At 36.8% G+C, this 17,270-nt stretch overlaps 1 protein-coding gene across 2 annotated transcripts in view; it reads left to right on the forward strand.

The window, feature by feature from the left end:
• The window catches only part of MCU (mitochondrial calcium uniporter), a 208,520-nt gene that overhangs the window by 179,752 nt on the left and 11,498 nt on the right, over positions 1-17,270 (forward strand). For both annotated transcript variants that reach the window (XR_002122095.1, XM_019626233.1), the window contains 3 exons: positions 1,545-1,649; positions 13,091-13,251; positions 16,211-16,414. Coding sequence is in view for 1 of the 2 variants with exons in the window: in XM_019626233.1 (XP_019481778.1) it covers positions 1,545-1,649; positions 13,091-13,251; positions 16,211-16,414 (470 nt within the window). In the remaining variant the exon portion in view is untranslated. The remainder of the gene's footprint in view (positions 1-1,544; positions 1,650-13,090; positions 13,252-16,210; positions 16,415-17,270) is intronic.

A 17,270-nucleotide genomic window follows, 5' to 3' on the forward strand; every position in this document is an offset into this window, starting at 1 on the left:
ATAATTGTTCAGTTTTAACAAATGTTTATACACAGGGAGTCTCATGCAAAACACCTCACACATGAACATTTTATATTATTGTGACCTTTTATCATTACCTTAGGCATAGGGTAAATATTACTAGTGGGTGAGCCCTCATCTCTGGAGATAGGAAATATTAGGACTTCTTTTTAGATTTTCTGATGTCTTTCACGTAAAAGTTTACCAAAATGAAAACAAATATAAAATAAGGCTCTAAAAATTCCCATTTGACATGACGTCCATTTCACTTATGTATTTTTTTTTTTAAGATTTTATTGGGGATTGGGGGAAGGGGAACAGACAAGTTGCTGTTGTTTTGTTCTTCAGTCTAGTTGTGGAGGATGTTGCTTCACTGGCCCAAGTTGGCACCATCATTGCGCTCTTCCCGGATGAGGCAGATCAGTCGCTGTCCTCTGGACGGCCGCTCATGCTGGCTGCTGGCTACACACGGTAGCTTATGGCACACATTGCAGCAGGGGATTGCAGCCTACGCCATCGCCTGTGACCCATGGCAGCCCGGCCCCAGGCTGAGCTGCCGTTCACCATCTTAGCTGCAGAGGGCAATGTCACTGGCCCTCATATGTGGGATCCGAACCGGGGCCCTCTGGCGTCCTAAGCCGGCTTTTAACCAATGCACCACTCAGCCGGCCCTTTTTTTTATGTGATTTTTAAAAAAAATATTTGCTTTGGAGCAGATAGCACTTTTTTGGTTTGTTTTAATCTTAAGTTTTTGGTTACTAAATGAATTGGCATTTAAAAAATTTAATTTTCTATTTGCCAAAATGTCTTAATTTTTTTCTACTTCTTCATCCATTCATTCCTCTCTCTTTCCTTTTTTTTAAATTTTTAAAATTTCACTTATGCATTTTTTAAGTGCCCTACATTTTCCCCATTTTTACTTTGAAACATTTTAAATCTACAGAAAACTTAAAAGATTTGTACAGTAAGTACCCATTTACCTTTCACTTGAATTCACCACTTGATAACAATTTGCCATGTTTCTATAGTGTAAATATTTTAAATATATTTAATTCTCACCTCATCTAATAATATAATTAGTAGACAAACTTGGTATTCTTTGCTAAGCCTAGCATTCACCCCTGCCGAATTGTTGGCATCTAATCACCCAGCAGACTGAAAAGTACTTTATTTTATAATAGAAAGCTTTATTTTTTTACTCAACCAACTTCCATCATAGACAAATCTAAGACATCCATGCAGCTCTCCTAGTGACCCTAGATTTCCAGCTGACACCTATAAATCTATGTAGTTATTTCACTGCCCATAAAGTTCTACCAGAAAAGCACGTTGTTAAATCTTCACAGACGTGAGGCCACAAAAACACAAAACCTCAGACAACGTAAGCTTTGTTTAGTATACACTTGGAAATAAGGCTAAAAGGTAACTGAAATTGAAAAGATGCGATTTTAAAAATCTATTTTGAGGATTGCTTTTTCTTGACCATTCTTGAATAATTATGGACATATGACAAGTTTAAATTTTCACGTTGAATTTTTTCACAGATGGCGTTCGAGTCGCTGCCTCAACAGGGATAGACCTCCTACTCCTTGATGACTTTAAGCTAGTCATTAATGACTTAACATATCATGTGCGACCACCAAAGAGAGGTAAGAAGTAACCCTGAGATGGTCAGAGAAATGTGGGAAGGGCTTTCGGACAGAACTTTCCCCTGGATTACCTTGAGAAACAGAAAATATTCAAAGAACACGGAAAGGTTCACAGACAGACCTTGTTTCAGTTGAAGAGCTCATTGAGTACCTGGCACTTGGCTTGTACGTTGACTAAAGCTTAAATTCTACCCGACGACAGAAAGCTTTATTATCTGACATTGTCACTTCATTTCACATATATGGATGTTCTGCGTAACTTAAGCACCTTCCCTCTACACAGGTGAAAAGTCATTATTTTAATAACATTATAGGGGGAATCTTTTTAAAATAAATTATGGACTTCCCTGTCCTCTTAAACGTTGGTATCATAATAGGAATTAACCCCTTTTTTTTTGATGGTTCAAAGTCAGCAGACAGAAAGTCAATTATTGTACAGTAATAGCCTTAGGAACTCCTGACATGTATATGCTTTTATGCAAAGAAGTGAGGTACTTCCCTCAGGAGCAAATTTTAAGAGGGTGCCGAAAAACTTAGTAGTCAAGATAAATAATATTTTAATGCATTTTTGCTTTAAAAAGTTTAAAAATACATGAACAAAATTTTAAATAAAGACAGAGTCAGTATTATTGATTTTTCTTTTCACCCCAGGGTTCAGTGTGGCTCTGCATATACTGGTGCGAAGCAGCCCTCTGAAATAGCATTGCGAGCTGTGTCTTTTTTGGTCACTTTTCTCTCTTTGCCCTTGATATTCATTGTCACTTTCTGCTGTTGTTAATGTTCCTTCCCCCACCACCACTCCCTCCATCAGCCTTCTAGGACATCCCTATTTTCAATTCTGCTTTTGAGAACTGTGTCTAATGTAGAAAAAGCTCTGAGTTAAACCTAAGAATGAATGTCTCCAAAGCTTCATCTACATCTATCTACCTTTTAAATTTTTCCCATTCCCTCTTACATGTTGCCTACTTTTCCTCCACCCTGTATTCTTTTGCTCTTGCCTTAACTATGCCCCATTCCTGGCCATCTCAGCATTTGTTTATCTTTCCTCTGCCTAAGGTGCCTTTCTCCTTTCTTCTTAACATCCTATTCACTCCTGTCAAAGCCTTCAGTGTCAGCTCTCCCATGAAGTCTTTAATAATCCTATTTCTTTCCCTGACTCCCAGCCAACCAGAAGTGATTAATCTCCTCTCTGAATTCTTCTTACTCCTTTAATGTGTAAGTGCTCACTGTGGTATTGTATCCCCCAGCCCCCACTGACTCAGGTGGTCATTCTATATTGAGTGAATTAAATGAGTTAACCTGGTAGCACGTTTGGAAAAAAGTATAGAAAAGTATAATAAGTATAGTAAGGATAGAAAAGTATCCTTTAAATAGAAAGACAATACTGAATCAGATTTTATTAAGTTGAAATAATTGACCATGTAGAGCAGAGGTTGTTAGTTATGTATTAGCTATGCTAATATGTTTTTCTTCCATATTCCCTGATTCTTGGGCTAGAAATTTTCTTTAAAATAAAAGAAGTACAGGCCTTATTTTACTGTTTTCTGAAGTGTTTTTTAAATTTGTTCTTTTTTTTTTTCCCCCAGCTTTATTGACATAATTGACATATAATATTGTGTGAGTTTAAGATGTACAATGTAATGATTTGGTACACTTATATATTGTGAAATGATTACCACAACAGGATTAGTTAATATCCCCATCGCCTAACATGATTATCATTTCTTTTCTGTGGTCAAAACATTTAAGATCTACTCTCTTAGCAGCTTTCAAGTATATATTCCAGTATAGTTAACTTTAGTCACCATACGTACATTAATTAGATCCCCAGAACTTAGTCATCTTATAATCGGAAGCTTATTACCTAGTACCCCTTAATTGACATGATCCAGCAATCCCACTTTTGGGTATATACCCAAAGGAAATGAAATCAGATCTCAAAGAGAAACCTGCACTGCATTGCAGCATTATTCACAATAGGCAAGATATGGAATCAACCTAAATGTTCAAGTATGGAGGAATGGATAAAGAAGATGTGGTATAGGAGTTGGCTGAGTGGCTCAGTTGGTTAAGAGCTCGCTCAAGAGTGCGAGCTGTGAGCAGCAGCGTCGCCAGTTCAATTCACGGCCCGAACTGAGCTGCCGTTGAGCTGCCAACAGGTGGCAGGATGGCTCAGCTAAAAAAAAGATGTGGTATATGCATACAGTGGAATATACATTCAGCCCTGAGAAGAGGATGTCGTGCCATTTCCGACAACATGATGGACCTTGAGGGCGTTATACTCTGTGTGTGTGTGTGTGTGTGTGTGTGTGTGTGTGTGTGTGTGTGTGTGTTACCTAGAGTTCATTCTATTTAAATTTTCTATTAGCAAAATTTTTTAAGTTGACTAATATATTCCTGTATAAAGTTCACAATGAGCAAAGTTAAGATACGAGCTTCCATATATTATGTTGTCAAAACTAGACGTATTTTAATCAATGAATAATCCAACCATCTTGTCTACTATTGTTTTTAAAACAGAAATGAATGTTTTCATTTTTTTAAATAGGGCTAGTTCCAAGTTGAATGAGAAAGTAGCGTTAAAAATTGAAAAAGGGAGAAATTATATCTGATTCCCTGGTAATCCATTTGGCAGCCTGACAACTCTGCTTTATCTGCATCTCAGAACTGGGTAACTTCTACCCAGTTTCCCTTCAAGCAAATTAGAATGTTAAGTTTGCAAGGGTCAGAAGTCTATAATTCATGGAATAATTGTCAATTGAAGTGTGAAATTTGGTAAACTCGACAGCAGCATTGGTGTAAATTTTAAAAGACCTTTTTAATATTTAAATTCATACATCAAAGCTCTCTCAGCTCTGTTAATTAGCCAGTGAGAGATTATGCCATTAGATACCATTTCCTCACAGAAGCTCAAACAATATTGTTTTAAGGCCATAAACACTTTGTTTTTCTCACCTTTTAAAACATAGTAAAGAAAATCTTTTTTTCTTTCAATAAAATGTAAAATAGGTTTTAATTTAGTTTCTACCTTATTATTATCTCCCTCTCCTGGTCAGAGGAAGATATTGCTGGCATCCAAGTCACCACACTTTTTTTTTTTTTTTTTTTTTTTTTTTTAGCTGAGCCATCCTGCCACCTGTTGGCAGCTCAGCGGCTGCTCAGCTCGGGCTGACTCGAACTGCTGTTGCTCAGAGCTCAAACTCTTGAGCGAGCTCTTAACCAACTGAGCCACTCAGCCGGCCCTGTCACCACACTTTTTTAGTTCATTCAATAATAGAGCAGAGTGAGTTTCTGTACTTGAGAGGGAGGCCAGTCATCTAGATGAGTAAGCATGTTTCTCTTCCCCACATTGTAACTCTTGCTAGTGAAAGAGCTAAATGGAGAAAAGAAATTGAAGGCACTAGGCTGTGGATGTCAGATAATGAGGAGGAACACTAGGATTTTATATATATATATGGAGCAGATAGAACAAATCTGCTTTATCTAATAAAAATTAAAATAGTTAATGAAGGAAAGCTTTTCCAAGACCGCTTTTTTACGATTTTATTGGGGAATTGGGGGAGGGGAACAGCGTTGGGGAATCGTGGAAGGGAAAGACAAGTTACCGTCCTTTTGTTCTCCAGTCTAGTTGTGGAGGATGTCGCTTCATGTTGGTATTATCATTGCACTCTTCCCAGGTGAGGCAGTTGCTCACTAGCCATTGGACAGCGGCTCACAGCAGCCCAGATCCAGGTCGAGCTGTTTTTCACCATCTTAGCTGTAGAGGGCAGTGTCACTGGCCCTCAATGTGGGATCTGAACCGGGGACCTGCTGCTAAGAGCTGGTGTCCCAAGCCAACTCCTAACCAACGCGCCACTCTGCCGGCTCAAGTTTTGACACATTTTTTTTCTACTCACTCCTTACCCCCTTGAACTTTTCACTTCTCTCTCTTATTAATTTTCCCTGTTTATGGATAGCACATTAGAATTACCAGTGCTCCCTGAATGTGGTGTAGCAATAACCCTTAACTTCAGATACTTCCACTAGACTCTGAGGATAGAAGGCTCATTCACATGGGATCTAATATAGCTGCATTTAATGTTTTTGTGGGATTGGTAGTCCACAGATATTATGGCAGTCCTTTAGTATTTACAACTCTTGTATCTAACCCCAAAATTGGAGGCAAGAGGCAGGAAAAAACTGAAATGGAGCAAAGGGGCAGGTCAGAACAATAAGGCTAGTTTGCAAGCTCCGTTGCATTCTTTTGGTTACCATAGCTGTATATGCCTGGATTCCCCTCTGACCGCTGCAGGATGAGAGGAGTAGCTATTGGGTTGTCGGAAAAGTCATGATGCATTTTTGCAATGAAAAAATACGTCATGACTTTTCCGACAACCCTATATTTTAGCAATTACTGTATTTTGTCATGCATAATACGCACTTTTTTTGGCCCAAATTTGTGAGGGAAAAATAAGGATGCACATTATACATGGCAGTACTAATACCATATCTATATAAATGTTTTTAATTCTTTTATTTAATGCTTATGAGTTAAAAGTGTAACTCTAGGAATCAATAACAATATCCATATGCAAAATAATACCCTGGAATATGATAATCAGTTTTGTTGAACTTATAATGAACTTTCAACAACAAAGAGTTCTTGGCCTTCTATGATGCGTAAATATCGTAAATTTGTTACCAGTACATAAAATTTCTTGTACTTTGTATCTGTTCTTATGTTTTGTAATTTGTTACATAAAATTTCTTGTACCATAATATGTTAAAAAATAAATGCTAAAATTCCTTTGTGATACACAAAATAAGTACCTAAATGTAAAACAAATAAAAATTTGAATTCAAAAATTAAAACAAAAGATTTCTTCCCTGAAAGTTTGGGTCAAAACATGGGTGCACATCATACACGGGAGTAAATTATACACAGCAAAATACGGTAGATGATTTTATAACCTAATTAAATCTAGAATGGAGGGAAGAATGTGGAAAGGGAGCACAAAAAGCCTTCTATCCTAGTCCATGTTGAAGTAGTAATTCACTACCTTCCTCTTAGTCTTGGGGAGAAAGAAAATATACTCTGTATCAATCGTGGTTGAAAGTTTTTATGCTAAGGAGAACCATTTTTATTGTTACCACGAAGCCCTTCCTCCATTTATCCATCCAGAGGATATTGGAGACCTTATTTCTGTCTTGTTGTTGTTAAATTTATTGGGGTGGCAATGGATAGTAAAATTACATAGGTTTTAAGTGTACCTTTCTATAATACATCATCTATATGTCATACTGTGTGCTCACCACCCAGAGTCAGTTCTCTGTCCGTCACCATATATTTTACCCCCTTTATCCTCTTCTACCACCCCATCCCCCTTACCCTCTGGTAACCACTAAAATGTCTGTGATGGTGAGCTTTTGTTTCTTTGTTTGTCTTATTCCTTTGTTGCTTTCAGTTTTATATACCATGTATGAGTGAAGTCATATGGTTCTTGACTTTTTCTGTCTAATTTCACTTAACATAATAGTCTCGAGATACATCCATGTTGTCCCCAAATGGCAGTATTTCATTTTATGGCAGAGTAGTATTCCATTGTGTATATATACCACATCTTTATCCAAACACCTATGAAAGGACCCTTTGGTTTTTTCCATGTCTTGGCCACTGTAAATAATGCAATGAACATAGAATACATATATCTTTACAGATAAATGTTTTCAGGTTTTTTGGGTAGATACCCAGGAGAGGGATTGCTAGGTCATACAATAATTCTATTCTTAACTTTTTGAGGAACTTACTGTTTTCCATAGCGGCTATCCCAATTTACATTCCTACCAAGAGTATGTGAATTCCTTTTTCTCCACATCCTCACCAACACTTGTTATCTCTTGTCTTTTTGATGACAGCTATTCTAACAGGTGTGAGGTGATATCTCATTGTGGTTTTGATTTGCATTTCCCTAATAGCTAATGAACTTGAGCATCTCTTTTCATATAGCCATTGGTCATTTGTATGTTTTCTTGGGAGAAGTATCTGTTCAAGTTCTCTGCCCATTTTTTAATTGGATTGTTTGTTTTTTGTTGTTGTTGAGTTGTATGAGTTCTTTATATTTTTTGGATATTAGCCCCTTATCAGAGGCATTGTTTGCCAATGTCTTCTCCCATTCAGTTGGTTGCCTCTTTGTTTTGTTGATGGTTTCTTCTGCTGTGTGCAGAAGCCTTTTAGTTTGATATAGTCCCATTCATTTATTTTTGCTTTTACTTCCCTTGCCTTTGAGGTCAAATTCATAATATTCTCTCTGAACCCAAGGTCCATAAGTTTAGTACCTATGCTTTCTTTTATGCAGTTTATTGTTTCAGGTCTTATGTTTAGATCTTTGATCCATTTTAAGTTAATTTTGGTATATGGTGACAGATAGCAGTTAGCAGTCTAGTTTCATTCTTTTGCACACAGCTTTCCAGTTTTCCCAGCACCATTTATTGAAGAGGCTTTCTTTTCTTCATTGTATATTTATGGCTCCTTTATCTAAAATTATCTGCCCATACATATGTGGGTTTATTTCTGGGTTTTCAATTCTATTCCATTGGTCTGTGTGCCTGTTTTTCTGCCAATACCATGCTATTTTGATTATTGTCACTTTGTAGTACAAGCTGATGTCAGAGAATGTGATACCTCCAGGCTTATTCTTTTTTCTTAGGATAACTGGGTTGTCCGGAGTCTTTTGTTATTCCATACAAATCTGATGATTTTTTTGTTCTGTTTCTTTAAAAAATGCCATTGGGATTTTGATGGGGATTGCATTAAATCTGTATATTGCTTTGAGTAATATGGCCATTTTAACTATGTTGATTCTTCCAACCCATGAACATGGAATATCTTTCCATTTCTTTGTGTCTTCTTCAATTTCTTTAAAAAATGTCTTGTGGTTTTCAGTGTATAGGTCCTTCACATCCTTAAGTTTATTCTTAGGTATGTTATTCTTTCTGTTGCAGTTGCAAAAGGATTTTTTTTTCATTTCTTTTTCATTGTTAGTATATAGGAATGAAATGGATTTTTGTATGTTGATTTTGTAGCCAGCAACTTTATTGTATTCATTTGTAGTTTCTAATAGCTTTTTGGTGGAGTCTTTAGGGTTTTCTATACAAAGAATCATGCCATCTGCAAAAGGTGACAGTTTAACTATTCTTCATTCTCAATTGGGATGTCTTTTATTCCTTTCTCTTGCCTGATTGCTCTGGCTAGGACTTCCAATACTATGTTGAAAAGCAGAGGTGATAGGGGACAGCCCTGTTGTGTTCCTGAATGTAGAGCAAAAGGCTTCAGTTTTTCACCGTTAATTATGATATTAGCTGAGGGTTTGTCATATATGGCCTTTATTATGTTAAGGTATTTTCCTTCTATACCCATTTTATTAAGTGTTTTAATCATAAATGGATGTTGTATCTTGTCAAATGCTTTTTCTGCATCTATTGATATAATCATATGATTTTTGTCCTTTATTTTGTTTATGTGGTGTATCACATTGATTGGTTTGCATATGTTGAACCATCCTTGTGCCTCTGGGACAAACCCCACTTCATCATAATGTATAATCATTTTAACATATTGTTGTATTCAACTTGCCAGAATTTTGTTTAGGATTTTTGCATCTGTATTCATCAGAGTTGTTGGTCTGTAATTTGTGTGTGTGTGTGGTATCCTTACCAAGTTTTGCTATCAAAGTAATATTGGCCTCATAAAATGAGTTAGGAAGTATTGCCTCTTCTTCAATTTTTGGAGGACAGATTTGAGATCCTCTTTGAAAGTGTGGTAGAATTCACTAGGGAAGCCTACCTGGAATTTTGTTTTTGGGGAGGTTTTGGATGACTGATTCAATTTCCTTAATGTTGATCGGTCTGTTTAGATTTTCCAGTTCTACGTGCTTCAGTCTAAGAAGGCTGTATGTTTCTAAGAACTTGTCCATTTCTTCTAGGTTATTGAATTTGGTGGCATATAATACTTCATAGTATTCTTGGATGATCCTTTGTATTTGTTTGGTATCCATGGTAATTTCTCCTCTTTCATTTCTGATTTTGTTTGTCTTTTTTCTTTTTATCTTAATGAGTCTAGCCAAGGGTTTGTTGATTTTGTTAATCTTTTCAAACAACCAGCTCTTTGTTGCATTATTTTTTTCTGTTGTCTTTTTGTTCTCTGTTTCATTTAGTTCTGCTCTAATTTTTATTATTTCCTTACTTCTGATGACTTTGAGTTTCATTTGTTCTTCTTTTTCTAGTTCTTTAAGGTGTGATGCTAGGTTTATTTCTATCTTAATGATGTAAATAACTTGAGAAAAAATGTTGAACGGGCATATCAAATACCAACAATAATGAAGGCCTTATCAGAAAATGAAATAGTCAAAATCCTTCCCAAACCATTTTAGTAGCTGAAAAGACTTCTCAGTTCCCATTCTGTTAGCACATCTCTCTACTTTCTGTACTTGAATTATCCTGGCACTGATAGCATGTGCAAAAACATTAATTCGCATCTGGTTGCATTTTTAGTGAAGCATTCACCAATCATCCAAAAGTGTTGTTAAGCCATTAGTACATTTATCTTCTCTTTTTCTATAATTTCATCTCCAGATATGTGGGCAGATTTTTTTTTAGGGTCAGAGGTTTTCCTCCACCATGATAATACTTGGAACCTTATTCTTCCTGTCAATAAAATCTAACAAAATAAAGCCTAGACCGTTGAGTTTATCAAGGCTTTACTGATATCTGATCTAAAAAACAACTCTTATTTTCAGCCAGGTCTAGAATTGATCATCTGTGAGATTGATTGTCTATAAATTATTGTATGGTCTTATCATTTAAAAGATATTGTGGTTGCACATTCATTTTTTTTATTTGTCTTAAATAGATAATACATTCACAAGTTCAATTCCCAAAGTCAAAGAATGTATGGGGAAAGTTTTCTCATCCCTATTCCACAGCCATCCTTTTCTCCTCTGTACCAGCAAGCACTGTTCTTAGTTTCTTTTTTTTTTTTTTTTTAAGATTTTTATTGGGGAATTGGGGGAAGGGGAACAGACAAGTTGCTGTCCTTTTACTCTTCAGTCTAGTTGTGGAGGACGTTGCCTCACTGGCCCAAGTTGGCACCATCATTGCGCTCTTCCCAGGCGAGGCACATCAGTCGCCGGCTTCTGGACGGCTGCTCACTGCGGCTGCTGGCCGCTCACGCTGGCTGCTCACAACCCACTGCCACAGGGGCTGCAGCCTACGCCGTCGCCGGCGACTCACAGCAGCCCAGCTCCAGGTTGAGCTGTTGTTCAGCATCTTAGTTGTGGAGGGCAGTGTCACTGGCCCTCATATGTGGGATCCGAACCGGGGCCCTCTGGCGTCCCAAGCCAGTTCTTAACCATTGCGCCACTCGGCCGGCCCCAGTTCTTAGTTTCTTTTGTGTCCTACTACTGTATAAGCAAGTATGAATGCATAATTTTTTATTTTTATGAAAATAATAGCATATTCTACATATTGTTTGTATCAGTCAAGGTTCAACTGGAGAAGTAGAAACACATGAATATTATGGAATAAAAGATTTATTATAGAAATGAAACCTTGTGTAATAGTAGATTAGATGAAGCTGATGAAGTAAGAGTCTGAAAAGGGAGCTTGGAAGATCAGAGGAAAGTCACCCATTTTTAAGCAATGCACAGAAGGACAATCAAAGCTTGCCAAAGAACGGAAAATTCAGGTGCATCCAACTATTAGGATAAGGAGGACTAGCAAAGGAGGGCTGACAGAGAAATCCCTAGGACAGTGTTGTTAAATAGAACTTTCTGTGATGATGAAAATGTTCCATTTCTACATTGTCCAATATAGTAGTCATTAGTCACATGTGGCTATTGAGCACTTAAAATGTAACTAGTGTGACTGAGGAGCTGAATTTTTGTACCTAGTACAAAAATGTTGGTTAATCTTATCTTTCCAGGATTCAAAATTCCTCATTTATAAATTGTGGACACCAACCTTACTCATGGGAGGATAGATAACATACAGCAATATATGTGATAGGATTTTGTTAACCATACATAATGTATATCTACACTTAAGGAATGGCCTTTTTGACAGGGGACCAAGCTTGCAGAAGAAATATGAATATTGGTATAGCAGACGCATTGTAACTCAGCTCCAGCCATGGGGTCAGGAGACATGGCTTCTGCCACTTCTGGGTAACATTTTAGACAAGTTATTGCCTTCCAGACTATAGTTTCCTCTTCTGGTAACTTTAGAAAGTGTATAAAGTCCTTTGCAAATGTGAGTAACTTGAATGCAAAGAGGACCCTGTCAACATAGATGACTTCTAAAGCTCCAAGTGTTCTTGCTTTTATCCGTTCCCATTAATGCACACATTTGCTGAAGCATGCAAGATACTCTGCTAGGTGCTATGTCCCATTTTACTATATCAGCTCTTATCTAATCCAATTTGCTACCCTATTTGAATTTTTTATTGATTGAATTTCTGTGATAACTGTACTAAAGGACTTCTTTGAAGAATATTTGAAATACATGGCTAATTCTGATGGTGGCTCATTTTGATTTAGAAGAGGGCTGACCTTGTGCTGTACCTAACAAAATATCACATTTAAGGCAAATATTCTTAAACAAAAGCTTTAATTCTGGTGCTTTTATTTTAAATTCTGCGACAGCTGAGATCAGCTGATTTTTTATTAGATTCTCAAAACATTATTTTTAATTTCTGGAAACACATACCACTCACAGGAGATATTGAATCAAAGAATTTAATCCTTTAGCCTTTCAATCATTCTTATAACTTCACGCCCTTTACAGCATAACATTGAGGCCCATACAGCTATTCTGTAACTTTCACCAACAGGAATGCTAGGGGAAAGTTATATGGGAGCTAATGTTATTAGGCTAATGGTATTTTTATTTATACCTCTATATTTGCAGATTTTAAATACTGTATAGTTTTTCCTCAGATGTTACTAAGGGGGGCAGGCGGGATCACCAATTGAAATGGTAAGACCACAGATAAATTATAGATCTGCATCTTAATAAGCATGATAAGCAGGTTGATTCTAAACTTCTCTACTAGTTTTTAACATTTTGCCTTAATTTTTTATCTTTACCTAATGAAGATGATGATGATGACGACGATGATGATGATGATGATTATTTGTAGCCTCTTATTAGCATTTAGACTTCCAAGAATATAATGGTGAATGTTGGTTTCAAATTTTTAAAGTTACCCAAATATGAATATACTTTCTAGGATTTGTAGATACCTCTTTTTTAAAAAAGAACTATCACTTTCCTTCAGTTTCACTCTGAAAGTGGGATCCCAGTAGTGGATGAATCTGCCTTGTTCTTATTGTCTAATAGCCCCAGGAATAGCAACTCTTCACATAAGGCATACATTAATAAAGAAAAATGTAACCCCTTTTTTTCAGAACTTTTAAGCCATGAAAACGCAGCAACGCTGAATGATGTAAAGACACTAGTCCAGCAGCTATACACCACGTTGTGCATCGAGCAGCACCAGCTAAACAAGGAAAGGGAGCTTATCGAAAGACTAGAGGATCTCAAAGAGCAGCTGGCGCCTCTGGAAAAGGTGCAAATTCAAATTTCAGATTTTTCTCTTCGCTGATATTTTCTCCAGAGCATATATATGTTTGTTTTTTTTACCTCTGAGTTTTATGTAATTGAGCTGTGTCAATCAAACTAGTACACTAGTTTTTGGGACTGAACCATAAGAAAGTTCCAATCAAAGTTAAGGAAGGACTTAAAAAGAAATAGTTTGGAGCCTTGATAATGGACTTAGAGCTTTAAGGTCTAACTGTCTGCCCTTAACCAGATTTATCACCTTAACAACAAAGATTGGAGTAACTGCTGATCCAGAAAGGTTCTGAGTATAGTGGATAATGATTTTAGTCAAGTGAAGAATTAATATTGTATGGAATATTATGTAGCTGTTAAAAATGATTATGTAGACGTAATATGTTATAGAAAACCATTCATGATATTTTATGAAAACTAAATGATAAAACAGTGCATGTTAGTGTGTACTATGATCCAATTTTTAAATGTATTATGCTTATAGTTATACATATTTATGTCTTTTAAATATATATACATATGCATAAAGATAAAAATCAGAAGGAATATATTCCAAAATGCTAATAGAATAGTGGGATTATAATTGACTTTGCTTCTTTACACTTTTCTGAGTGCGTTAGAGTGAACATGTGTCTTCCTTATTTTTTAATAATGAACAAATATTTCCATTTAAATAAATTAGACTATATATTAGAGATTAAGAAAAGGTACAAATACTCTTAAATACTGTGATTTTTCTGATTTCTTTAAAAATAGCCAACACATATCTCAAGGTTGTCTCCTTAAATTTAAGACCTTAGAAAGTTGTGATAAATTAAACTTGAGGAACTATTGTGAAGGGGCATAAGATCTAAATTTGATATTTTCAAAAGGTAAAGCATTTTTAGTGTACCAGCTATAACAAAATAATTATCATCCTATACTCAATATTTACTATGTGTCAAGAAATGTGCTAATTATTTTACCTGTATTCTGTTAATCCTCAGAACAACTCAATAATGAAATTGATGGTGATTTGCAATCAGGGCCTGAACTCAGCTGGTTTGAATCCAGAGTCCATGCTCTGGCTCATTGTGCTGGTTTCCCCCCACTAGGCCCTTTGAGTAAAAACTGATAATAGATTAAATCATGTATGCAACAGTGAGAAAACACTGGCATGTTTTCATTTCCCTCATTTCAAAGAAAGGAATCTTATAGTTGGCTGAATAGCTTTTGAAACTAACTTATTCACTCCTGTAGTTTCACCATATTTTCAGCCACATAAAACACAAGTGTCTTAAAAAAATATTAGCCCCGTAGATGTGGAGTACAACATAGGGAATATGGTCAATGGAATTGTAACAGCTATATTCAATGTCAGGGGTAATAGATGGGGGGGAGGGGGGAGGTTAGAACTTTGTGGGGGTGTAAATGTCTAATTATTACCTTGTTTTGTACAACTGAAACTAAAAGAAAAATAAAATATGTTACCCCTATAAACTATTTTATTCAGTGAAAACACAACATACTATTTAGGAAGACAAGCTATATTTAATAGTATTGAGACTAACTTGTATCTCAATTATGAGCCCTGTTTCTTTAGTGAACATATTGGGTTGTCGGGTAAGTCATGACGCATGTTTGCAACAGATGGCACTAGTTCATTTTTGGAAACACTAGAGTCATTCGCATCTATGTTATTGGTATGTCACTTGACAGCTGACAGTTCTAGTTTCATTCTAAAAAAAAAAATTGAACAATTTGGTTGAGTTTTGGAGATTTTACAACAATTTGAAGATGGAAAACCAAACTATGCATTTTTGCCATATTTTACTGTTTTATGTCCATAAAGGGAAGAACATGCATCAGACTTGTGAAAAGTTGCATAAAGTTTACGGTGACAATGCTCTACAAGTACATCAGTGCCAACGATGGTTCACGAAATTCCATGCTGGTGATTTTGATCTCAACAACGTTCCTCGGTCAGGGAGGCCCACTGAGGTTGAAGACGACAAAATAAAGGCATTGATCGAGCCAAACTCATGTTACACGACACAAGAGATTGCAGGAACATTGAACATCCATCATTCAAGCATTCACGACCACCTGAAGAAGCTGGGATACGTAAGCATGCTCGATATTTGGGTTCTGCATGAACTCAAAGAAGTTCGTTTGACGGCACATATAAACATCTGCAATATACTCATTAAATGTGAGGAAAATGATCCTATTTTGAAGCGATTGATAACTGGCGATGAGAAGTGGATTGTTTACAACAATGTGGTGCATAAACGGTCTTGGTCCCAACCTGATGATTCGCCTCAAACGACATCGAAAGAAGGCATTCATCAGAGGAAGGTTATGCTCTCAGTGTGGTGGGATTTTAAAGGTGTCGTGTTTGAGGTTCTACCAAAGAACCAAACAATCAATTTGAATGTGTACTGTCAGCAATTGGACAGTTTGAACGAATCCATTATCCAGAAATGTCCAGAGCTTGTTTATTATAAAGGAGCTGTGCTCTATCGCGACAACGTGAGACCACACACAAGTTTGATCACCCGTGAAAAATTATTGGAGCTTGGATGGGATGTGCTGCCACACCCACCATACTCGCCTGACCTTGTGCCGTCAGACTTCTTCTTGTTTCACTCTCTTTAAAACTCCTTGCGTGGTATAACGTTCAATTCAGATGAGGCTGTAAATCAGCACCTTGTTCAGTTTTTCGCAAATAAAGACAGGTCCTTCTATGAAAGAGGAATTATGAAGCTCACTGAAAGATGGCAAAAGGTTATCGAACAAAGCAGGCATTATATCATTGATTGATCTTTGTTCTTTATATAAATAAATGACCTTTGAAAAACAAACAAAATGCATCATGACTTTTCCGACAACGCAATAGAACAGTTTAAATGAGCATTTTAAATTGATTCTATGTCAAAATGCCTTATAACTGATTGCTCATGTGTGCCTCACAGGTACGAATTGAGATTAGCAGAAAAGCTGAGAAGAGGACCACTTTGGTGCTATGGGGTGGACTTGCCTACATGGCCACACAGTTTGGCATTTTGGCCCGGCTGACTTGGTGGGAATATTCCTGGGACATCATGGAACCGGTCACCTATTTCATCACTTATGGAAGTGCCATGGCAATGTATGCATATTTTGTAATCACACGCCAGGTAAGAATTCCTCTTCAAGTAACTTTTTTATGAGATAGTAATGAAGGTTGTGTTGTTAAAGTAGTTCTCTTTCTTTCTTTCATATTCTTTAAGTACTCATTTATCAATTTTGCTTCCGTTGTTATTAGACCCGTGATTATAGGCCTATTTATGTGTGAGAAAATGAAAGCCCATGATTGTTATTTAACTTTTCTAGGACCCCCCCAAACTTGTCTAGTAGAAAAGAGAGGTCTTAAACTGTTCATGTTCTATCAGTGTTCGCTCAGAGTCTCCACCACCGAGTCCCAGTCTGGCTCGTAGTAGTCACTCTGTGAACAAAACTCAACAGCCAGATCAGTCACATATAATCATAGCTCTGGACAGGTCTTACGTATGTCTGTCTATCTGTCTGTGTTTCCTTCTTCCCTCTCCCTTCTCCCTCCTTCCCTTTTCCCTCTTCTCTCTCCCTCTCCCTTATATATACACCCCTTTGATGAATTATTTTTATGTATAGATTGAAGTCCAAATTCCTAAGCCTACTATTGTCTTTGCTAGTTGCTATCTGTATTTTCCAAATGTCTGTCAACTCCCCTGTGTATGTACTGTGTGTTCTAAACATATAAAATTATATTCTCCATTTCCCTCAAATGCCCTGAGTTGTCCACTGCCTCATTTCCTTTTTTTTTTTTTTTTTTTTTTTCAGATTTTTATTGGGGAATTGAGGGAAGAGGAACAGACAAGTTGTTATCCTTTTGTTCTTCAGTCTAGTTGTGGAGGACGTTGCTTCACTGGCCCAAGTTGGCACCATCATTGTGCTCTTTCCGGGTGAGGCAGATCAGTCGCTGGCTTCTGGACGGCTGCTCACACTGGCTGCTGG

The sequence above is a fragment of the Hipposideros armiger genome, unplaced genomic scaffold (genome assembly GCF_001890085.2).
Source record: "Hipposideros armiger isolate ML-2016 unplaced genomic scaffold, ASM189008v1 scaffold_15, whole genome shotgun sequence".
NCBI classification, from domain to species: domain Eukaryota; kingdom Metazoa; phylum Chordata; class Mammalia; order Chiroptera; family Hipposideridae; genus Hipposideros; species Hipposideros armiger.